The sequence below is a fragment of the Mobula birostris genome, chromosome 17 (assembly GCF_030028105.1).
Source record: "Mobula birostris isolate sMobBir1 chromosome 17, sMobBir1.hap1, whole genome shotgun sequence".
In the NCBI taxonomy this organism is placed as follows: Eukaryota; Metazoa; Chordata; class Chondrichthyes; order Myliobatiformes; family Myliobatidae; genus Mobula; species Mobula birostris.
Window position 1 is genome coordinate 36,384,879 of NC_092386.1, and position 25,902 is coordinate 36,410,780.

Below are 25,902 nucleotides of genomic sequence, written 5' to 3' on the forward strand. Positions count from 1 at the left end.
TCTTAGAAGGTAAGGCAGTCAATGTAAGGAGGAGGCTACATTAGTCCATTTTTATTTATTAATGTTTGGAAGCTGGAATTTGCAGGCTTCACAAATCCCCGGTGAGAATATCCGAATAGAGAAAAGGCCTTTATGCACAATTTGACATGCGAGGCTAATTCTATTCAGCATGGCATCTCAAGATAGAATTTTTTTTCCCTCCAGCACTTGCACAAACTGATGCAAACCTCCATATTTGCTACACGTACTTGTCACACATTTTAGGAGCTGGAGATTTCTGTGTCTGTCTGTGGCAGACTAAGCTATGATATCAATCAAAGTTAAACGACCTACCTACAGAAAGTTAATTGTTCTTCTGTTTTTGGTGTTCATGTTTCTTGGTGGTATTTCCTTATATTCTATCTTACACTTTTTTTTAAAATATATAATCGATTTCTTGATCCTTTGCTGAGTTCTAAAAGGTTCCCTACCCTCAAGCTTATTCAACTAATCTAAACTTTGATCGCTAAAAAGATCAGTCACAGAAAATGCGCAATAATAAACCATGAAAGTTGTGCATTGCCCTTTTTTTTTAAAAAAAAAAGAATCTGTCAGCTGTCTGCACACTTGTGACTGGGCTCATATCTGTTTATACGCTGAAGCTTCTGGATAGCCTGTTAATTCAACCTGAGTACAACTACCACAGTATAAGGTGAACGTTCAATCAGAAGTGCGTCCAGGATTAGAACAGAGGGGGAGACACGGTGAGGGAAAAGAGAAAGTGAGAGAAGGAAGATCAGGAATTTAGCAATATGTAAGCAGAGGGATCATGAAGTATGGTAAATACTCAGCGGAGAAGAACAAACAAAATAACAGCCTCCGATCATTTGGAAGGTAGAAGTGATCAATGTGTAAAAAAATGTGATGACAGTTCAAGGGCAAAGGGGGTTGGTGAGACAGTAACAAAAGGTGTTGGCAGAAAAAGTGGAAGTGGTTATAACAGAACTATTACCAGTATTGTGCCTGATAGCCAAGAAATGTTTTACTGTTTGATTTCCAAGTGGGGATATGTGTTAGCAGCTTCAATGCTCTTAAGCAGTGGATGTACTTTAAGTATTTCCTGTAAACCTCAGCAGTTTAGGCAGCATCAAGGGAGGGGAATAAGCAGTCAATATTTCATCAGATTCAAGACAAATGTATCTTTGTGAAGGCAATTGTTTCTGGCAACATGGAAATGCCTTTACTTAATCCTATTGTGAATCCCACAATACTGAGGCGCCTAAAATTAAATAATGCTTTTTCCATTAGTGGTCAGTTTGCGTATTCATCAGTGTGAATAAGCTTAGTAAAGGAAAGAAAGCCTTTGCTGAAAGTCAGGGTCAAAGTTGGGTTAATTGTCAAATGAACAGTACCTGTATACGCAGGTACAATGAAAACCTTATGTATTTCGAGCAGTCTCAGACACCTAGCATTGGATAAGCAGCATTCACAGGAAAACATTAATTAAATGTAAATAATACACATTTTTTACCAGAGAGAACACAGAACAAGAATAGAAAAAGCCCATTGTAGTGCAGAGTGATCAAAGTGGTCAGTGTTGCGATACTGTGGTAGTGATTAGGGCTGTGCAGGTTTGTACAAGGAGGAAAGTAGTTGTTCTAATACCTGGTGGTGTGGAACTTCAAGCTTTGTTACCTCATGTCTGATGGAAACTGTGAAAAGATGGCATGGTGGGGATTGTTGATGGACCTAGCTCCTCCGTAGAGAGAGTGAAGTGCACCAAGTTCCTGGGGAGTTCACATCACAGGTGACCTCACCTGGTCCTTGAATATTACCTCCCTGAACAAACTGGCACAGCAGCGCCTCCACTTCCTAAGAAGAATGAGGCTAGCAAGGTTCCCATGCCACCATTTTAACTGTGTTTTACAGGAGCACCATTGAGAGATCCTGGCAAGTTGCATCTCCATCTGGTATGGAGGCAGTCAAGCATCAGACCTGAAGTCCCTACAAGGAACTGGGAGAACAGCTGAAAGGATCATAGGGGTCTCCCTACCATCCATCAGGAGTGCTGCAAACGCAGGGCCCTTAGTGTTATAGTAGGATCCCACCCATCCATCCAGCATCCTCTGACTTTCTACCATCAGGCAGGAGACCACGAAGCATAAAAACAAGAACGGTCAGGATGAGAAACAGTTTCTTCCCTCAAGCCATTAGGCTTCTGAACTCCCTGTTGCATCATATTTAAAGTGTCACTGGTTAACCTGTTCCATACCTTCCAATATTTAATATTAATGCACTTTAATTTATTATTTCTGTGTGATTCATCTGTAGATGTTATCCTTACCTTCATACACCATGGTTTAGAGAAACATTGTCTTGTTTCTATATACATTATATACAGTACATGTAGTTAAATGACAATAAACCTCACTTGTTACTACCTCATGTAGATACTATCAATGGTGGGGAGAGATGTGTCTATGATGTACTGGGCTGAAGTCACTACCATCTGCAGCTTCTTACTTTCCCATACATTCAAATTGCCATACCAGACCATTATGCAACTAGTCAGGATACTGTACATTACTGCACTCACTGCTTACGTAAAAGAGGCTGATTTCTTAACTGAAGACTCCAGAAATGAGATTGTGGTTGAAGAATAAAATATTGATAATTTTGGACTGAGATCAGTATGGATTTCATCACAAGAATGTTGTGGATCTCAGTTAATGAATTCAGTTAACTGTGGGTGAAGACTAAGAGTTTTGTAGTTTGGACAAATCAAGGGAAACTTTGGGTGGAAGAGTGAACTGCATATACTGAAAGGTAGAGAAAGCTCAAGAAGTTGTGTGATCCCTGTGACCTCCTGCTGTTGCTGTATAATTTTCCCATCACTCAGATAATCCAATGGTTATTGGCCAGTATCGAGGAATTTGCACAATAGAAAATACACAATTCAATAAAATAGATTAGAATCTGCAATTTATATCTTTTGAGTTCCTGTTTCAGTTTTTCTCAGAACTTGTATGGTACTAACAATTAGCTGTTTAACTTTTCTATCTTTATGTTGACTCTCTCCATTTTAATTAGCTAAGATGGAGCCCAGGCAATTTGTGAGCTCATGCTATGCATCACTGAGAGCAGTTCCAAATCCTTTAATTATTTTTAAATTTATCTTTCACTGAACTTAACACAGTGGTTTATTTGGATTTACTGGCAACTTTCATTTAACAGAATAATTCCTTTTACATTTGTAGTTCTAATAATAATTGCCAATTGTTAGAAATTTCATTTACGAAACTTAAGTATAATAATATTGATGACCTCCTTAGTGACTCTTGGATGTGTTGGAAGTTCTCTACATGAAGGAAGCAAAAAGTGATCTGCTGTTTCTTTTGTAGTGTTTCTCACATCCCCTGATGTACATAACTGTTCCAGAGCAATATTTCATATTATAGCCATCATAAACACACAACCATAACGTATCCTTAGTTATGGAGTCAAGGAAGAGATCAGATGTCAGATGAGCCATGATCTCAATGAATGACTAGCAGGTTTTAGGAGCCAAATGGGGTACTTCTGCTCCTATATTACATCCTTATAAAAACAGCACCAATATGTACACAGATCATTCTATAAAACCAAAATGACAGATCACTCTATAATTGATAATGTTGATTGAGGACACTAGGGTGTAGAACTTTGGCACATGTCTGTTTCTTAAGCACTAAATTGACATTTAAGCCTTTGCAAGATACATCCATCTCACATAACAGTATTGGTAAAGAAAAAATTGAGTGCCTCTGTGCGTGCGAATGCAAGGCCAAGTATCCCAGTCTGAGAGCCTTTGTGCAGAACTGAGTTGCTCAAGGAAGAACTGGGATTGGGCTGGCTACACCCACGAGCAAGTCTCGCTGAGACCAATCTACTTCTCCTTTAAAGGCTTTAGTAAATCACAAAGTGTATTTGGGAAAACCCAACTCAACTGAAAACACCTCATTCCAGCGTATAGAATCCAGCCTTGTCAATAACAAGACAACTTGTGCTTTGGAACAGGAGATTGTTCTTACAGAAACAGGTTTGAAACCCTTTATTCATTCACAAGGCATTGTTGGAATGACTGATTTTTGAATAGCTTGAGTATCATATAGTTAAATTGCCTAGATCTTAGCAAAAAGAGCAACAATCAACAGCTCAGTTGAGAACAGGGTGCGGACCGGAAACCTGCACTTAACATGAACTGTTCTTAAGAAAGGTTCTTCTGTGGAATGAATAGAATAGCATTTCCTTTCACTTGACTATCAATTTGCTAGGTGTACGCCTGAGATCATTGGTAGATTGGCTACGACATTTCACTTTAAAATCAACACAGAGAAATGGTATACCATCAACAGTCAGACTGCAAAAATTGGAGCTGTATCCTACCACTTCACTCACCCAGTCAATATTTTCACAGCATTTGGAGATGGTTATATAACATGCCAACTCAGGAATGAAAAGCTCTGCATCATCAGATCACAGTTCTGTCCATTTATAGCTGAGCAAGGTCAAATACAAAGTGTGCTGAGTGCACATACGGCTCAGAACTCAGGATGGATGAAATTAAAAGTTATAGCCTCCATATTATTTTAATTAGCCTTTCTTATGTATGCATGCATTTTCTTGTGAAGGAAAATGAAAACTATAAAAGTTAATTAAGTACAATAGTTTCACTGATTTGATAACGTAACAGTTATTAATTGCACTTACAGCATTGTGCAGTTACATAGCCTGTCTATGTAACTGCACAAAAAAGCAATTGTAACTTCCATTTTCTTCTTTGCCATATCACCACAGAATACTAGCTGCCATTCTATCTTTTTTACATGCTAAGCTCAACAAACTTCCTTTTAAATACCTACAATGAAATTTAAAGTTGGTTATTTTCATTCAGTATAAAAGTTGGTAAGTATGCAAACACCAAAATACAGATGCATTTTTGAACATAGCCTGAAACAGTACAAGGAATATGTAAAGTATGTTTTCCGCACCAACAGAGAGACAGCCAGTGCAGATTGATCTCACAGAGAGGAGTGATGCTGTATCACGAAGCTGTAGACCCTGGTTTTCCACACTACATTGATCAGGCATTGAAGGTTAACACTTTTCAAACATCATTTCTTGTTGGTACCATCTTACTTTTAGTGTATCCAAAAAGGAGTCACACCCCATGCTGCCAGCTACTTCAGAGATAATATGAACAATGGCCTCATTGCTTTTAAAATAATTTTGCAGTTTGAAGCAACTTTTTCAAGTAACAGAGTGGAAACATGAATAATAGAGAAATTAGAAGGAAGTTGTGCAGGATCTCTTTATTGAAAATAATATAAAGTAAATAAAAGAAAACAATTAAATTGTATAAATATGAACCAAAGGTAAACTATCTAGATTTGTTATGGAGGAGAGCAAAACTTGAGAAATAGCATCGCAGTAAATGGATTTGGTCAAGATTATGCAGAAGAAAACAAAGTTTAGGAAGCTAATAGTTTTGCTTATTCTTTAGCTGTATATGTTCAGGTGTAAGTGAATCTAAATGGAGCACCACTGCTGAGTCTGATATATTCCTTCATCATTAAAATATTAAAAAGCAAATACTATCAATATGCCAACTCAAGATTTTAATGTGGTGGTGGAATTTACATATATGTGTATCAATTAACTTATTTCTTGATTTTATATACTGTGATTCCTCAGATCGTATCGCACAGAATATTATAAAGTCCCACTTGGAAACGTGTCAATATACGGTGGAGGAACTTCAGCAGTTGGCATGGCAGACGCATACATATGAAGAAATTAAAGTTTACCAAAACAAGGTAACCAGAGTCTTCAGAGAACATTTACTTTTCTGCTCAGATAAAAAGCATTCAAAGAGTGCACAAGATGGACACCAACAGTTGTATCAGCAAGAAGGTAGCACATTATAATGATGTTGGTAATGATATGTTGAAAGAACCACCTAAGGCTGGTATTCTAATATCTGAATGCTGGGGGAGGAAGGGGTTTCTAATAGTTTGCAGAAAATCTGCAAATACAGTGATGCACATCTATCGATGATGTTCTAACTCACCCACTGTGTTCACATCAGTTCCATGTTTTGTGATCAGCTGATATGATTGGGAGCGATAACTCATGTCTCAATTTCGACTTGAGTTTAACTGGGCATTCCAAAGTAACACTAACTTGAGAGGAAATGAGAAGCTGCTGCTCCTGGTGACATGGCTTTGAGAGCCAGAAAAGTAGCTGCCCTTTCCCCTGTTGAGATATTGGGATCTATTAGGCCAGTTAAGGAAATACCCTTCTTTACTGGTAGAAGGAAGCAGCCTGCTGGTCAAACAAAGAGGCCAGGTTGCAGTAGTTGCACAGTGTCACGGCTAGAACAAAGGATGATTCATGGATACAATATTGGAAAAGGTTTAATATCCTAAGTGCAAGTATGGTGATACAGTCACCTATAAAATGATGCCTCTACCTCCGTACTCTGCCTTTTCTGGCACTTCATTGCATGCACCAAATTCTTCTAATCTATGCTGCATGTGTACTAATCCTTTTTCACATCCCCATCAGTCCAGCCACCACTTCCACCAACATTCTTCTTCACTTATGCCACGTCTCTGGCGTCAGTCTCAGCCAACACCATCCGCAGACCAATTCTCTCACTCATTAGTTTTTTCCTTCCTTCCTTGCAAGAGAAGGGAATGCAGAACTGGAGGATGGGGAAGGAAACTAGAGATGGCCCTCTACACACTTAACAGAGGTCGAAGTAGTAGAGATTAATGGAGTCTTTCCATGTTTGACTATCAGAGATCAGAATATATTTTCTTCATAGCTACCTCGACTCAGAATTATGTATTATCCTACACGTGGCAAACACCATGCACTCATATTGATGATATCAGCAATAATGGAGACAAGATCATAGTCATAATGATTACTTACAACATTGTTACATTGGTGTTTCTACTTTCTGCTCTTAAGCTCACTCAGTGCCTTCAAACCCAGGTAGGATTTAATGCAAGACAATGTTTCCTCAGAGGAGATAATTCCTCAGACCATGGACCAGTTTAGATGAAATCAGCGAAGTAAGTAATTGTGACTCATGCACCACAATAAGTTGGAATAGCTGGAGGATGCCCTCACAGTGCAGGAAATCTGTGGTGGTACTAGCTGTACATGATCACAGACATGGCACCCTGTTTCAATGGGAAGGCAGCACTGAAAATCCAAGTGTTTTTTCATTATTGCCTGGTGCCACTGCAGCAGATTTGTAAGAATGACCAGATTTGCAGTCTAGGTGTCAGCCTTCAGCCATGCCCATTTATGCATGGCTCATTGTGAGTTCCTGCAAATGACCCCAGCAAAGATCCAGAAGAAGCTGAGGGTGGTGGTGACGTTGACATCTTGTGGTGATGCACGAGCACCAGGTTCTGTTGATAGCAAGTTCCAAATGTCTGCCACTACCTAAAGTAGCACATTAAACCTTTTGAATCTTACATGTTGAGGAATTGAGGAAGATCATCCTTTGCTTGAAGACACAGTTAGGTGTGCCCTAATGCAAACTGCATGCTTCCACTATCAGTTCACTCTTCTGTACCTCTCATGTTGGGGTTGGAACTTCAGGTTCTATGCTTATGGCTCTTGCTGGTCCTGTCTTCTTTTGCTTTACATCTCTGGTGCATTTGTCTCAAATGTTACATGCATTATGACACTAACATTTCCAGGAATGAATGTTGCTAACGTAGAGTACCATGAGACCTCGGTGTGCAATCCATAATGTTCACCCATGTTTTCACATTGGTAAGGCAGTGAAACTACTGATTTTCACCATCATTATGCAATGAAATTGACAGAAACTTTGGGAAATATGTATTTGAATTTAACACCAAAATCCCAAAGTCAACACCATAATGCATCACTACAGGATCTAATTTTCATCCTTTTCTGACAATATAGAGGAAAAATACTTGAATTGATATGTTGCTTACAAACTAGTCCTGCTACGAAGTATGCTGCAAATCATATAGTTGATTGCATGATGATTGTGAATTTATAATAACATACTAAGTGATAATTACTGGGTCTGATGTTTAAATTATATGCACAAGTGCTGTAATTACCTTCACAAATATTTCAAAGCAAGAAATTTTAATTTGATTTTATTTCAAGACTTGATTTAGTCTTCTGATATTCACAGATATATACTCCAATCCTTATTTGGAGTTAAGAATTGTGCATTTTCTTCCTTGTCATCTGTGAACCTATAATGGGATTGGTTGCCCATCCTAGAACTTACAAAGAACAGCAGCAAAGGCAGGAAATGGGGAATCTTCAGTGCAGAAATCATATTATCTTTGAGAGCATCTTCCTCCAAGCTCATCAATGGTCATTGTTCCTTCATCACTAATGTAAATGCAAGGCTTTTCTGCTTATAGATGGACAATAATGATTTTTGGTCACCCGTAGTGTACTGAGGTATGAAAAATGACAATGGTCACTTACTTAATTCTGAACTCACTCTTGCCTGACTATGGTGGGTTCATGGTGATTTTGTGCAATTTGTCAAGTTCACTTGAAATAATTCAGTTAAACATCTGTGGTAAAAGTTTATGACTTATAGTGTAACACTGCAATATTATTGAAAGGAATTAAATAGTAGATGGACTGGCAGATAATGCATATGCAGCCCACTATGTGTAAAAAAAAAAACAAGTTGTAATTAAAATATTTGAAGAGAAATGAGCAGAAATAACAAAGTAGTTCAGCAGAGTAGAGGACAGCAGGTCCTCTAAGGAGAGGAAAATATGGAGTCATATTTCAGAAAACTGACCATGTATCAGAACCATCAGAATGTGAATATATTTAAGTTGCAGAGAAGTTACAGTACATGAAGGAGATGGAGAAAACAATGGAAATGTCTGCAATAGGATGAAGACCAAGCAAAACTGAACGAAGCTAATGGTCATGGTGCCAATGGTGCCAAATGTGTGAGGACTAGGAAACCCTGTTAATCACTGATGTTTGTCACAGATGTTTCCTTTGTTTTGCTTTATGTTTTTTTTCCTTGCTTTTTGAAAATAAATGACAAGTATAATCTGAAGGTTAATTATTATTTCTGGTCATTCCTGTCACACAGGAGTAATTGATTTAAAGTAATAAACAGCAAAGGTAAATTTAATTTTAGTCTGGCTTTAAGAAGGTTTTAAAAGAAATGGCAAGAAAATCTAGAAGCCGAGGAAGGAAATGTCACAGAAAATAGATAGATAAATATAGAGAAATCAATGGTTAGAAGTTGCTATTGATATAATTTAAGCCACATTTTAACTGCCCATTCTCTCTAAACATCTCCTAGGACTCTTAGCAAAACCAAGGCACCATTCAGGAACAATAACCCAACTCACTCTCTCTCTCTCTCTCTCTTCTGTATTTTGCTCCAGAGGCCTTTGCTCCATTTGGCAAATGTTTCTGACACATGCAAAATATTCTGTGCAATTTTGTCTCTCTTCTCCATTACTGTATCTTTTTTCTCTTTCAAAAGGTGAGGGAAGTCATATGGCAGCAGTGTGCAATTCAGGTCACGCATGCAATTCAGTACGTAGTCGAGTTTGCCAAACGCATAACAGGGTTTATGGACTTGTGTCAGAATGATCAAATTCTCCTTCTCAAATCAGGTATGACTTACAAATTTACTTGAATGATGTATAATATTCTGTTCTTCATTGCAGCTAGCAGTTAAAGGGCAATGCCAGCACAGCGGTAATTATCACAACTGTTTGATCTAAGTACTGTACATACAGAGCCAATGATAATGATTGAATCAGTGATTTGATCATTTCCTGTGGTTTCAAAATTTAATCTTTCATTTAATTTTGTTAGAACTTAACACCAAAGTGCTGAATCCAATTATTCTAGTGTAAACCTAATGGCTGCTCTGGCATGAACTCTTTCACTCAATCCTTAAACTGAATCAGAAAAGGCTCAGCAAGACTGCCAGATTATTCCTTTCTGAACAAGAACACCTTCCAGGGTAATCCTAAACCACAGAGTCCAGAAAAGTTTTCAGGTTTAATTTCTCCTACTGTGCCCAATTAGCCAGTGGACAAAGTGCCAGCAGCAAAGCAATAAAGGTTAAAATCTGAAATGCACTGTCTCAAAGGATGGTGGAAGCAGATTTAATAGTAACTTTAAAAAAAAACAATAATTAGGCATGAAGTTAAAAGGGAAAGGAAACATAGAACAGTGGAGAAAGTACAGAGAAATTCAACCACAAGGAGGCTGCACAGGCATGAAGGGAAGATTGGTCGTATGTGCTGGGTGATTCTATGAGCTCATCCAGAGAGAACATCTGCTTATTTAAACCTCTATTCACCTTACCCACTGGTAAGATGATCTGTTTCATCTAGGATGTGCACCTCATTTGAATAGGTACCTTAAAACAAAGAACTTTGCTATAGATTAGATTAGATAGATACTTCATTGATCCCAACAGAAATTAGAGTGTCACAGGTGCATTACAAGTGCACAAATATTAGAAGAGAAGTATCCATTGAGGACATTTACAGCAGCAGGTGCATTTTTTTTTTTTTTTTTTTAAAAAAAAGCCCTGGAAGATCATCAGGGACACCAGTCACCCCAGCCATAAACTGTTTCAGCTGCTTCCGTCTGGCAAACAGTACTGCCGCATTAAAGCCACGACCAACAGCTCCTTTCTGCAAGCCATCAGAGTTGTAAATTCACACGTCTGTACATTGCAACGGAGTCATAACACAAGGATTTTTACTCCCTCACGTTGTGGGATGGATGTAAGATTTAAATAAATTCAATTCAAGAAAGAAAGAATTAAAAATGTTACCTCAAACAGTCTAACAGGAGGGGGTCATCACTTCCCTGGCTATAGGTTGACTCATTATAGAGCTTTACACTATGAGATATTTACCTAGAAACAGATCACGTAGATACATGATTTTGTGCAATACGCAATTAAACTGCAGGAGAAACAAAACCAAAGCCAAAGTTGCACACATTCTAAAATTTGCTTTTTATATCTGTCATGGGTCGGATGGGCTGAAGCAGGGACTCAGGCATACACAGTCCAATGAATCCAGTGACACGGAGACAAAAGCAGGCTTCATTGTTGTGTAGGAAGTGTTGAAGCACCTCACAAGGGGGCTTGCTCAAGCGAATCACAACCTATGGAATGCAACAATAAACCAACCATGAAACAGGTTTCATTAACAAAATGCTGGAGGAACTCAGCAAGCCAGGCAGCCTTCATGGAAAAAAAGAACAGTCGATGTTTTGGGCCGAAACCCTTCAGCAGGACTGGAGAAAAAAGGCTGAGGAGTAGATTTAAAAGGTGGGGTGGGGGCGGGGGGGGAGAGAACAGGAGAGAGAAACACCAGATGATAGGTGAAACCTGGAGGGTGGGGGATGAAGTAAAGAGTTGGGAAATAGACTGGTGAAAGAGACAGAAGGCCATGGAAGAAAGAAAAAGGGGAGAGGAGAACCAGAGGGAGGTGACGGGCAGGCAAGGAGATGAGGTGAGAGAGAGGGAAAAGGGGATGGGAAATGGAGAAGAGGGAGGATGTTAGGAGGGCCATTACTGGAAGTTTGAGAAATCGATGTTCATGCCCTTAGGTTGGAGGCTACCCAAACAGAATATAAGGTATTGTTCCTCCAACCTAAGTGTGGCCTCATCGTGACAGTGAAGGAAGCCATTTATGGACATATTGGAATGGGAAGTGGAATTAAAATAGGTGGCCACTGGGAGATCCCACTTGTTCTGGCAGATGGAGAGTAGATGATCAACGAAGCAATCTCCCAATCTATGTCGAGTCTCACCAAAGTACAGGAGGTCACACCGAGAGCACCGAGCACAGTAAAAGTATTATAAACCCACTGAAATTGACAGCTACCTGGACTATACCTCTTCCCACCCTGTTACTTGTAAAGATGCCATCCCCTTCTCTCAGTTCCTCCGTCTCCGCCGCATCTGTTTTCAGGATGAGGTTTTTCATTCCAGAATGAAGATGTCCTCCTTCATCAAAGGAAGAAGCTTCCCTTCCTCCACCATCAATGCTACCCTCGACCGCATCTCTTCCACTTCGCATGTGTCTGCCCTTACCCCACCCTCCAGCTACCCTACCAAGGATAGGGTTCCTGTTGTCCTCACCTACCAACCCACCAGCCTCAGCATCCAGCACTGAAATTCTCAGTATCTCCAACGGAATCCCACGAGCAAGCATATCTTTCCCTTCCCCCCACTCCCACTTTCTGTTTTCCACAGGGATTGCTCCCTACTTGACTCCCTTGTCCATTCATCCCTCCCCACTGATCTCCCTCCTTTTCCTTCTCTCACTTCATTTCTTTGCCCACCCATCACCTCCCTTTGGTGCTCCTCCCCCCTTTCACCAATCAACTTCCCAGCTCTTTACTTCATCCCTCCCCCTCCAGTTTTCACCTATCCCCTGGTGGTTCTCTATCCCCTCCCCCGAACTTTTAGATTTATTCCTCAGCTTTTTTTCCCTCCAGTCCTGCCAAAGGGTTTCAGCCTGAAACATCAACTATACTTTTTTTCATGGATGCTGCCTGGCCTGCTGAGTTCCTCAAGCATTTTGTATGTGTTGCTCAGATTTCCAGTGTCTGCAGATTTTCTCTTGTTTGAGGTTTGATTAAGTAGTGTACTTACTCAGCTCTTCTCATCTCCCCACCCTGCTTACCTGACTGCATCCTTCCAAATAATTAGATTAGATTATGAGGACACTCAGTCCTCATTTATTGTCATTTAGAAATGCATGCATTAAGAAATGATACTATGTTCCTCCAGTATGATATCACAGAAACACAGGACAGACCAAGACTAAAACTGACAAAAACCACATAATTATAACATATAGTTACAGTAGCACAAAGCAATACCGTAATTTGATAAGAGCAGACCATGGGCACGGTAAAAAAAAGTCTCAAAGTCCTGATAACCCATCTCACGCAGACGGTAGGAGGGAGAAACTCTCCCTGCCATGGACCTCCAGCGCCGCAAACTTGCCGATACAGCACCCTTTATAACAATTTCCCTTAAGCTCCCAGTCCAGTATAAACATAATCTACCACATTCATCCCAGCCATTAGTTCACTAACTTCTCCTATGCCATAAATTTCCCTTATATGCACCACATTGGCAAACCAGGTTAAGAACATGCTTTCCCACCCGTCCTGCCCATTTAGTACCACGTGAAGCCTGGAGTCTCATGCACCATCAACCTTCCCATCTTCAGGCCCTTCAACAAACTGTTGGCTGCTGCACTCCAGTTGTTTAATTCTGCTAAATACTTCTGCTAAATGCTAAATGCAATTTGATATCAAGGCAATTCTCTCCAAAACAAGTATGAAAAAGGCATAAGAAAGTGGAAAAAAATTAATAGTCCAGCATTCCACCATTTATAAGCAACTAGAATATTAAAACATAGAAATCTACAGCACATTTTAAGCCCTTTGGCCCACAATGTTGGGCCGACCATGTAACCTACTCTAGAAACTGCCTAGAATTCCCTACCGCATAACCCTCTATTTTTCTAAACTCCATGTACCTATCTAAGACTCTCTTAAAAGACCCTATTGTATCCACTTCCACCACCACTGCCAGCAGTGCATTCCATGCACCCACCACTCTGTGTGAAAAACTTACCCCTGATACCCCCTCTGTACCTACTTTCAAGCATCTTAAAAATATGCCCCCTTGTGTTAGCTGAATCAGTAAAAACTAGACATACATAATTGCACTGAAAGTATTTAAGTTTTAGCCCGTGTGTTCATCATTAATAGATAATTTAATAAGACTGAACTTTCACATTGTGCTACTATATATTCAATGAAACAAAAATCCACGTGGTCCTTGCCTCATTAGATTAACAACATACATTTCATCTCTGCATGTGAATTATGCATTGACTGCACCAGGAAGGAGGGAATTAAAATAAAGTACAACAGAAATATTCCTCAAATGGAGAAAGAAACTGTGATAACTTTTTATTTGAATATTTTAACTTTTAGGACAGTGACCTCCCATCAGAGAGTGTAGGAATTGGACAAGTTTTACAATGGTTTATATTCTTCCATTTCAACTTTGAAACTGGCTCATAAAACAAGAAATCATTATTCATTGCTTCAGCTCTCTTCCAGTGTTTGAACTGTAAATTTTGAGTCAATCATTTTTGTGTCTCCATTTTTTTACATTTTAATAATTCTCAATTCAGTAATTCCAATTAAAAGATGTCTAGTACTTTAATCAGCTGAGTTTTCATATAGGAAACTGATCAGAAGTTAGCAGTTTGTTGGGAATGCTAGATTACTTTGACTTCATCAGTAACCTAGGTTAGTTGTGTTCTATCTGTTTCACTGTCATGTCATCATTCAATTTAATAACTGGACTGTCTCTGTATCCTAGGGTGTTTGGAGGTGGTGTTGGTCAGAATGTGCCGTGCCTTTAACCCACTCAACAACACAGTGCTTTTTGAGGGAAAATATGGAGGCATGCAAATATTCAAAGCTCTTGGTAAGGCAAAGCTTTTCAACTCATCATGATTTAAAATTTTTGCTGTCACAAATTGAATTAACTTTCCTTACAGGATCCTACTAAGAAGCACTAGTTCATTGTCTCCCATACCATCACTGACCTTATTAACTCTGTGGCTCTCCCATCCACTGCCACCAACCTCATAGTTCACTCACCCCCACCTCCCATTTCTACCTCCTACCCAACACCCACAAACCTGCCTGTTCAGGTAGACCCATTGTTCCTGCTAGTTCCCATCCCACTGAACTCATATCTGCAACCTCAACTCAGTTTTATTGCCCCCAGTTCAGTCCCTTCCTACTTACATTGTTGTACAGGGCGACTAAGGAGCATCCAAGTGCAGGACACCGGCACATCGACTGAGTTGGGGAGGCTGGCGCAGACATGAACGTAGAACAGCAAACCGGAGGAATCTTGACAAGGAGACAGGATCTACAGGGACTATCTTGAAACTAGAGCAGAACTAAACTTAGAACTAACGGTTCTAAGCAGACAAGAGAACAAAGTATCACACAAGAATAGACCAACAAACTGGCAACCTGTGTAGTGACACCATCGTACTTATCTCACAGTCTCTGATGCAAACCAGGTGTACTATAATTAAGTAAACTAACAGCAATTGGAAATCTAATGACTAAAATTAGGGCATAATCAGGGAGAAAGGAGCGTTAAAGGGGAACAACCAAACGGAACCATGACATACATCTGTGATGCTTCACAAACTCTTGATCTTCACAATGATTTCAAGTTCCCTGGCCCCAAGCATCTTATCTTCACTATGGATATCCAGTCCCTATACACCTCCATCCCCCACCAGGAAGGCCTCAAAGCTCTTTGTTTCTTTCTGGACACCAGACCCAACCAGTTCCCCTCCACTACCACTCTCCTCCATCTGGCGGAACTTGACCTTACTCTTAATAATTTCTCCTTCATCTCCTCCCACTTCTTCAAGCAAAAGGTGTAGCCGTGGGTACACACGCGGGTCCCAACAAAGCCTGTTTTTTTGTCGGCCACATGGAACAGTCTGTGTTCCAAGCCTACACTGGTTTCACTCTCCCACTTTTCCTTCGCTGCAATGGATACGTTGGTGCTGCCTCCTGCACCGAAGTGGGTCTCATCAACTTCATTAAATTTGCTTCCAACTTCCACCCTGCTCTCAAATTTACCTGGTCCATTTCCGACACCTCCCCATTTCTCGATTTCTGTGTTTCTATCTCTGGAGACAGCTTATCTACTAGTGTCTATTATAAACCCACTGACTCTCACAGCTATCTGAACAATACCTCTTCCTACCCTGTCACTTGTAAAAATGCCATCCCCCTTCTCTCAATTCCTCCATTTCCACTGCACCTGCTCTCAGGATGAGGCTTTTCCTTCCAGAACAAAGGAGATGTCCTCCTTCTTCAAAGGAAGCCGCTTACCTTTCTCCACCATCAACACTGCCCTCAACCGCATCTCTTCCCGTCCTCCCGCCACCCCACCAGGGATAGGGTTCCTCTTGTTCTCACCAATCTTTGCATCCAGCACATAATTCGCCATAACTTCCGCCATCTCTAACGGGATCCCACCACCAAGCACATCTTTCTCTTCCCTCCTCCCCCCCAACTTACTGCTTTCTGCAGGGATCGCTCCCTACACAACTCCCTTGTCCCTTCGTCCCTCCTTACTGATCTCCCTCCTGACATTTATCCTCGCAAGCAGAACAAGTGTTCACAAGTGCAGTGTGGAGGATTAGAGGGATCTTGGGGCCCATGTCCATAGGACACTCAAAGCTGCTGCGCAGGTGGACAGTGTTGTTAAGAAAGCGTATGGTGTGTTGGCCTTCATCATCCATGGGATTGAGTTGAAGAGCCGAGAGGTAATGTTACAGCTATATAGGACCCTGGTCAGACCCCACTTGGAGTACTGTGCTCTGTTCTGGTCACCTCACTACAGGAAGGATGTTGAAACTATAGAAGGGATGCAGAAGAGATTTATAAGGATGTTGCCTGGATTGGGGAGCATGCCTCATGAGAATAGGTTGAGTAAACTCAGCCTTTTCTCCTTGGAGCGGTGGAGGATGAGAGGTGACCTGATAGAGGTGTATTAGATGATGAGAGGTATTGATCGTGTGGATAATCAGAGGCTTTTTCCCAGGGCTGAAATGGCTAACATGAGAGGGCACAGTTGTAAGGTGTTGGAAGTAAGAACAAGGGGGATGTCAGAGGTAAGTTTTTCACACAGAGAGTGGTGGGTGCGTGGAATGCATGCCAGCAAAGGTGGTAGAGCTGGATAAAATAGGATCTTTTAAGAGACTTTTACATAGGTACATGGAGCTTAGAAAAATAGAGGGCTATGCGGTAGGGAAATCCTAGGCAGTTTCTCTAGCAGGTTACATGGTCGGCACAACATTGTGGGCCGAAGGGCCTGTAATGTGCTGTAGATTTTCTATGTTTTATGTTTCTGTGTTCTACCTGCCCCTACACCTTCTCCTTCACGACCATTCAGGGTCCCAAACAGTCCTTCTATGTGAGGCGACACATCACCTGTGAGTCTGTTGGGGTCATCGACTGTATCCAGTGCTCCTGGTGTGGCCTCCTGTATATATGGGTGAGACCCGATATACACCGATCACCCCTCTCTGGTGCTCCTCCCCCTTTTCTTTCTTCCATGGCCTTCTGTCCTCTCCTATTAGATTCCTTCTTTTCCACTCTTGTATCTCTTTCACTGATCAATCTTCCATCTCTTTTCTTCACCCCTTCCCCCCTCGCAGTTTCACCTATCGCCTTTTGTTTCTTCCTCTCCTTCTCCCCACCTTCTAACTCTGACTGCTCACCTTTTTTTATCCAGTCCTGCTGAAGGGTCTCGGCCAGAAACGTCGACTGTACTCTTTTCTGTAGGTGCTGCCTGGCCTGCTGCGTTCCTCCAGCATATTGTGTGTGTTGCAAATGCTATTGTGCTTCTGAGTACTGCTTTGTAACCAACAGGTTTTTCACTTCTTCATTTTCCTCCTAAAGCCACATCTCCTTCTTTTGTTTATGCCTCTGAGAAGAAGGCCAGCTTGCTTTTATACTTCAATAGCACTTTGTAAACAGTCAGTGTCTTGTAAATTGTTGATAGTAATCCCCTTCCGAAGTGAAATGTTGTCCAGTGAGCTATATATGATAGAAGTTCTTTAATCCTTTCACCTGGAATTCCACCTGTGCCAAATGTTTTAATACTACTAATGCAGACAGTACCTTAGTAAGCACATATGATATTGACAAGAAAGCAGGAACGGCTAGCATGCTATTTTCACACTCTTTAATGCACTGTCTGCAATGTACAGAGTGCTTCTGACGTAGTGATATTTAGCTGCATATCCACATAGGACTGCAATGGGATGATGAAGCAAGGCAGTATTTTGAGATTAAACTGAGGAATCCATGAAATGCATTATTTCACTGGTAATGCACCTTAATTTTCTGGACCCAGAGAGACTCCACCATTATCCATCCAGTCTGTCTTCAGTGTGAGGCACACTACAGAGATAAAATAGCATAATGGTTTCTTCCGTACAAGGTGACTGACTTTTAGCTCACCTACCCAGACATCCCACCCTGCAAAATCTCATTTCAGGGAGGTAGTACCATAAATTTGCGGGAGACTTCCGGGAGAGGTGGAATGTCTGCAATAGAGTAGCTCCTTAGCAGCTAGCCAGCTAGTTTAAATAACGTTAGCTATGCTAATGAACGAATGACACCTGTTAAACTCACCTGGACATGTCTTTTACATTTTAACTCACCATGGGCAATAGAAAAGTCACTGTTGCAAACAGTGCAGCGAGCAACACTGTCATTATTTTTGACCCCTATTAGGCTGGGGTACACTTTAGTGTAGTCTGGGGTGACGTACATTTTATATTCTTTTGGAACACTCTGCCATGGCGCGCTCTCACTCTCTCTCTCTCTCATGGTCACTCCCGTGCTCTCGCTTGCTTGCTCTGGTGCTCTCTCTCTCTCGCTCTCCCTCTCTCTCTCTCGCTTGCTTTCTCTCTCACGCTCTCTCTTGCTCTCTCATGCTCTCTCTCGCTTGCTTTCTCTCTAACGCTCTCACTTGCTTTCTCTCTTGCTCTCTCGTGCTCTCTCTCGCGCTCTCTCTCGCTTGCTTTCTCTCTCGCGCTCTCTGTTGCTCGCTCGCGCACTCTCACTTGCTTTCTCTTGCGCTCTCACTTTCCCTCATGCGCACGCCCCCTCTTGTGGTCGCTCTCGCGCTCTCTCTTGCTTTCTCTTGCTCGCACGCTCGCTCTCAAAAAAATTGATTTCCGTGATATTGTATGTAATTTGCGGGCATCAGGGAGCCACTATTCATAAGCGGAAGACTCCTGGAACTTTTGGGAGAGGTGGGATGTCTGCCTACCTCCCTGTACCTCCTACTGGTATCCTGGCTGTCATGTTGACATAAACAAATTAACAGAAGGAAATGAGTGATGTTTGGAACTCCTTAGAGCCAGGAAGTCTTTATTGATGTGGTCTGTGAACATCTCCCCTTCTGATCCAGATTGTTAACTATTTTCACACACATACACAACAGCCTTTGGAGAATTTTTGACCGAATGCTACCTTTTCCAATCATTCTGCACATCAGTTCCATGAATAATTTAAACTTCTCCCAACCACAGCTCTCCAAGGTCTTGAAGCACTTCTACCTGTTTGATGTGATATATGAAAACCTATTATTTTCTGAGGTGTCAACTTGCCAGAAGACTGTTCCAATAATTCAATGCAGAAAAAAGACTGATATTTCAACATGAATATCAGTGAAAACATGTCAATCGTACACGTTTCAGATGGTTTTTTATGTCAATGTTTTTGAGCAGTTGATCTTATTATTGGTATTTGTTTCCCATACAGGATGTGATGATCTAGTGAGCGCTGTCTTTGACTTTGCTAAAAGTTTATGTTCCCTTCAGCTGACTGAGGAAGAAATAGCTCTTTTCTCGGCTGCTGTGCTGATATCACCCGGTAAGTATGTTTACTTATCATACACAAGCAAGATTGAAGCTATTTTTTCAGACCAAATCTTCTGATGTAGTAGTCTGGTTAATTTGTTCTTTGAATGGATTTCACTCTAAAGAAAATTAGTTTGTTACCTTCCTTCTGTATTCTCTCAATGTACTTCAGATCGACCATGGTTGATGGAACCTAGGAAAGTTCAAAAGCTACAGGAAAAGGTTTATTTTGCACTACAGCATGTGATTCAGAAAAATCACCTGGATGATGACACATTAGCAAAGGTAACCATTGAACTGACTTGTTGATCAAGTGGGAGGATGGACGTGGAATGACCTTGAAATGATGTGTTTGGAGTAAAAATGAAATAGATTTGACTTAACTGCAAGTTTCCCAATATTATCAAAACTGACTGCAGGATATGCAACCCTGTATTTGTTGTTGAAAATAGATGGTTCTCTTATTGTGTATTCTAGAAATATTGCCCTACTATGGTGCTATGATGTTATCTTAAGGATCAAGGGTATCAAATTCATCCTGTTAATAATGACAACAGTGAAATTAGGATATGTATATGAAATGATATTCAATTTATACTTATGCTGAATTATTGTCTTAAGCAACTAATTAAAAACTAATTTTTATATACATTCTGTAATTCCCATTTTCTTTTTTTCTCTTCTATCATGTATTGTATAGTACTGCTGCCGCAAGTTACCAAATTTCACATCATATGCCGATGATATTAAACCTGATTGTAATAATATTTCAGCCCCTTGGATGTTTTAGTCATTGAATGCACTTACAGCTATGAAGCATTGGGTAACTGTAGAATGTAAACAATTAAAGTCAGTATCAAGCAGTTATTAGAACTTTGAACTGTGTTTAACATTCATTTTCATGTGATGTTTTATTATGGGGAATAGTGCATATGTTCTTATCCATAGATCCCCAGAGGACAGCAAGGTCTAGAAGAGGGATTAGAAACTTCCAGGCAAGGTTTGGGAGGAAATCAAGGAAAGACCAGTCCACTGAATAATTCCATTTCATGTCCAGTAGGGGTGCAGTTGGATCTGAGCCAATAATCTTTGACTGTATTTGTTATGATTATCCTCTGAAGATCCACTGATAAAACTGTCAGATCTAATGCAGTTTGATTTGAACCAGAACATCGAACTCAGTTAGGTCTGATGGCAGCAAGAAAAATATTGCAATTTGAGCCTAACCAATACTGAATTAATTTTCTTATCTCTCCCTTATCTGAACTTCAGTGGCAATGTGTTTTGTGGATCTCATCTTGCCTTCAATTTTGAAAATCTCTGGCCTTGTTTGATCAACACACACAAAATGCTGGTGGAACTCAGCAAATCAGGCTGCGTCTATGGAGAGAATAGAACAGTTGACATCTTTAAGGCTGAGAACCTTCATCAGGACTCTCCATAGGCAAGTCAGGCGGATGAATAGCCTTGGCCTAAAATAGAAACATAGAAAACCTACAGCACAATACAGGCCCTTTGGCCCACAATGCTGTGCCAAACATGTACTTACTTTAGAAATTTCCTAGGGCTACCCATAGCCCTCTATTTTTCTAAGCTCCATGTACCTATCCAGGAGTCTCTTAAAAGGCCCTCTCGTATCCGCCTCCACCACCGTCTCCAGCAGCCCATTCCACGCACTCACCACTCTGCGTTGAAAAAAAACAAACTTGCCCCTGACATCTCCTCTGTTCCTACTTCCAAGCTCCTTAAAACTGTGCCCTCTCGTGTTAGCCATTACTCCTGACATCTCCTCTGTACCTAGTTCCAATCAGCTTAAAACTGTGCCCTCTCATGTTAGCCATTGGTTTTTCCCCTCCGTAAATACAGCCTGGCTTGATGCGTTCCTTCAGCATTTCGTGTGTGTTACTCAAGATTTCCAGCACCAACAGTATCCTTTGTGCCTCTGGTCATGCTTGTCCAGATTTGCTTTTGCATTTATACTGATACTCTGAAAATGGATGAAGAGACCATTTTTGTGGTGAAGTTTAAGATTCTTTTTATTTATTCTTCTTCCAGCTGATCTCCAGATTACCAACTTTAACTGCACTTTGCAACCTGCACACCGACAAGCTCCAAGCATTCAAGCTGTTGCACCCAGAGACAGCAAACAGCCTGTTCCCTCCTCTCTACAAGGAGCTTTTTAACCCAGACTCTTCGGCCATCCCCAAGTGACGGTAATGGCTGACATGTGCTACTGTACTTGGAACAAAGGTCTCTTCATACAAAGGCACACAATGTGTACATTTGAGACTTCTAAATGAAAAAAAAATCACTACTGCAACACTAGGAATGTCCTGCACTTAAATAGATTCTTTTTCACCGCTACCGATTAAAGAATGTAAATACTGCACCTGACCTGGAGCTTTGTGGAGCCAGTCAGAAAATGTACAAAAGTTAAGTCATTCTTCTTTTTATCTGTTTTGGGGGTCAGTTTTAACAATCAGATGCTGGTTAATGCTGTTTTATAACTAGAACCGTGATTTCACAGTATTATTCCTTCTATTTGTGATTTGGACATAATTTAAGAAACTTAGCCTGCTAGGCTTAACTGTTTCCATGTAAATTTTCTTTCTATCATATTTTTTGTTGGGTCTTGTAATTTAATTTTTGATGTTTTTGAGAATTTGACATTTCCAATATGTGTATGAAAATATATTTTGGGAAAAGATGTGGGAGAGAAAGGATATAAACAAAAGCCTTGTCTGGTTTGTTGAGAAATTGAGTGTGGATTCTGGTATATTATATGTAAAGAGGGTTTTAAGGATTTGTTGCCTGTAAATGTAAATTCTAGATAAAAAAAGCACTAGTTTTCCACATTAAACTATATTTTTATGTAAAAAGTTGCACAGAATGACAAAAAAACACAAAACAAAAAAGATAGTATTTGGCCTTTTAGCCACAGTGATGTCCACCAAAACATTGTGATGGAAGCTTTAATGGTCTTTGTAAGTGAGAGTGTATATCCCAGTGTATTTCAAATAGGAACTGGTAACAAAATTATTCTGATCTACAAGGAAAGGCTTTTAGGATGTATTTTTATCATTCCATGGCAAATTGTCAGTCAGCAGAATCTGTCAATGTTATAATATCATTCATAATTTCGTAATATATTTCTCTCATTCACTGTTTTGCATGCAAAGATCTGTGTTTTGTCATCACTGGTGTTCTGCGTTCAAACACTGTGGAAGCTATATTTGACAGGGCCTGAAAATGGGCATCAAAGTGGCAATGCATGAACAGTACAATGCAAGCAATGTGCTGACACCATGCTGCCTGCTGATCAATATAATTGCAGCATCCAGCCAGCAGTGTTGTATTGGGAAGCTTCAGCTGGGGCCAATATTGGTAGTTGCTGTCCTCAGTGAATGAGGAGATGCAATGTAGCTGGAAACCATTCCAAACAGGAGATTTTAAAGAACGACAAAACATTGGAGGTATTGGGCTCAGTTTCCCACAAGTCATGGTAGAAGCAGTGGTAAGAGGGGAAGGTGTCTAAAATTTGCAAGATTTTAGAGACACTCTGGACAAAGTTAAAGTAGAGTGGGACTGAGTGACCCATGGAGGTCATTGATGAGGGTCAAGCCTGGACGTCTGGATAGAGAGTTACATGTTGATTGACCTCATGTGCTAGATCAGTATCCTCTCATGTGGACCAGAGGCATCTAACACTCCTGATTCAACACAACATCCCATTAACAACATCCATCACAATAGTATGAATTTATACATGAAATTCACACGTTCCTTCGACCATGCAATCAAATCTCACAGCCAGTGCCAGCTATTCATCCAAGAAATTCACTTGCACAAGTTTAGCAATAATCGACACACTTTCCTGCCTCCCAGATGAGCATGCAGGAACTAAAATAAAGAGGCAGTGCCCTCCAAGAGCGGGTACTGAAGTTCATTAGGATGCCTGATGCTGGGGCAGCAAAAACTGCAGGGCAAAAATAATGGATGATAATGGCATCCTTACTTCCCATGCCTCTTCTCACATCTCACCTCCTCCTAATTAGAATTACAAACAACTGATTATTGCCAACCCGCCCACTACATTCCCCTCACCCCACACCCACCACACAGCAATGTAACTTCGTGTCCCGTCTCCTTTCAGATATTCAAGCAGCAAAGCCTGGCAGTCGATGAGTAGCTTGAAGTGCACTGTTTGGATGATCCATTGCCATTTGGTTTCATTCTTAAAGTCACCAAAGTAAGATCTGGCTCCATGTACAATGTAGAGGGAAAGGATATAGGCAGTGTTTGCATGGGGTGAGATGTGGGTCAAAGCAGCCAGCAGCCAAGCCAAAGGCAAGGATTTTGCAGGTGTCTGCTTTTAATAGTGGACTTGGCTGGGGACCCTAGGAGAGGTTGTGCAAAATGGAATGCTTTATGCATTGCAAACTGTCCTCTCCTGTAAGATTCCTTCCTCTTCAGACCTTTGATTTCTTCACCTATCACGTCCTAGCATCTCACATTTCTTCCCCATCTCCCATCTTCCTGCCTTCTCCCTCTCACCTGGATTCACCTATCACCCACTAGCTCTTGCTCTTCTCCCCTACCCATTTCTTCCCCTCTTTCTTTCCAGTCCTGATGTCTTGATCTGAATTGTTGACTCTTCATTTCCCTCCATTGAGGCTGCCTGACCTGCTGAGCTCCTCCAGCACTTTGTGTGTGCGTTGTGCGTTGTGCGTTGCAAAACCTGTCGGAAAGCCCTGTTTGCTTCTAATAGCTTGGAGGATTATGGCACCAACTTGACACAGGACTGCCATCCATTGTGGTGTGCAGCTGTGCCCAACCCTGTTTTTCACATTTGTGGGCTCAGACGTAGTAGATTAGATTATGTTTGTTTATTTATTTATTTATTTATCACATGTACGTTCAAACATACAGTGACATGGGTTATTTGCATTAACAATCAACACAATCTGAGGATGTGCTAGGGGTAGCCTGCAGGTGACGCCACACATTCTGGTGCTAATATAGCATACCCCCAGTGTTCATCAGAACAGTAAAAAAGGAAAGGTACGTCACATCCGGAGTTTCTCCGGTTAGCGGACGATTTCCCTCCACCCCTCTTTGACGTAGTGGGGAACCGCGTACGAGGCAAGTTACAGCAGTGGTTTGCCATTGCCTTCTGCCGGGTGAGTTTCCAAAGAGATCACCAGCTCGTAACCCAGCACGGATGGAAAGCGTGCAGGGGAGTCGGCTGGATTTGAACTCGGGACCTTTCGTCCCGAAGTCCGACGCTGATGCCACTACGCCACCAGCAGGGTCCCTTCAGAACAGTATGCAGCCAACATACAACAAGCAATAACAACAAAACACATAAAGAAAAACCTCCCACCCCAGATCTCCGGCATCTGACCTCCAGACCATGATCCCAAACTCGCAAACATAAGGCATCGGACATCTGGGATCTCCAGACCTTGCTCCCTGAATAGAACAATGCCCGGTATGTCAGCTTCTATTGTGGAACAGTCACCTAACATCCCACGGAAGCTCAGAATACTGTCACCCTGCAGCCACTGGCAACCACTACAGACCGTGTAGCCACTAGCAACCACTACAAACAACAGGAATTCTGCAGATGCTGGAAATTCAAGCAACACACATAAAAGTTGCTGGTGAACGCAACAGGCCAGGCAGCATCTCTAGGAAGAGGTGCAGTCGACGTTTCAGGCCGAGACCCTTCGTCAGGACTCAGTGTCCTGATGAAGGGTCTCGGCCTGAAATGTCGACTGCACCTCTTCCTAGAGATGCTGCCTGGCCTGCTGCATTCACCAGCAACTTTTATGTGAGCAACCACTACAACTCTGCAGCCACTCAGAGGCACCCTTTGGAAGAGCAGAAGGTTAAGGATACACACTATCTAAACATTTCATATTCAGCCACCGTGCTTCACAATAGTAATTGCTAACATTAGTAGTCCAATTCTATATGGACTATAGGTTTGCCAACCCTATGAGAAAAGGTTAAGCAAAGGAAAACAATTTACTTATCTGAAACATGGCACAATTTAATTTATAAACTTGGTCCTGAATATTTATTTTGAGATGACATTGTTGCCAAGCAAGTACTATCGTTTCCTGTGGCTGTAGGGCACCAGGAGCATAGATCGGTTGTGAAACCTTTGGTGCATAGAGAATTGTGACCAGAATCAATACTCAGCTGAGGCAGGGTGGCAAGAATGGTCATCTCTTCCACGTTTTGTTCTCTGCCACATCCTCCTCTTCACTACCACTAATCCTCATGTTCTTGGTGGCTCTGGTGGCGGGGCCCCTCTGAATGTGAGATTGTGCAGCATAAG

At 41.2% G+C, this 25,902-nt stretch overlaps 1 protein-coding gene across 1 annotated transcript in view; it reads left to right on the forward strand.

Moving 5' to 3' along the window:
* Positions 1-22,364, forward strand: part of rorb (RAR-related orphan receptor B) — a 194,973-nt gene extending 172,609 nt beyond the window's left edge. Inside the window, exons 5-10 of the mRNA XM_072281517.1 lie at positions 5,713-5,834; positions 9,554-9,686; positions 14,459-14,566; positions 19,459-19,569; positions 19,729-19,841; positions 21,612-22,364. Coding sequence (XP_072137618.1) covers positions 5,713-5,834; positions 9,554-9,686; positions 14,459-14,566; positions 19,459-19,569; positions 19,729-19,841; positions 21,612-21,767 — 743 coding nt within the window. The 3' untranslated portion in view covers positions 21,768-22,364. The remainder of the gene's footprint in view (positions 1-5,712; positions 5,835-9,553; positions 9,687-14,458; positions 14,567-19,458; positions 19,570-19,728; positions 19,842-21,611) is intronic.
* The last annotated feature ends 3,538 nt before the right edge of the window (positions 22,365-25,902 follow it).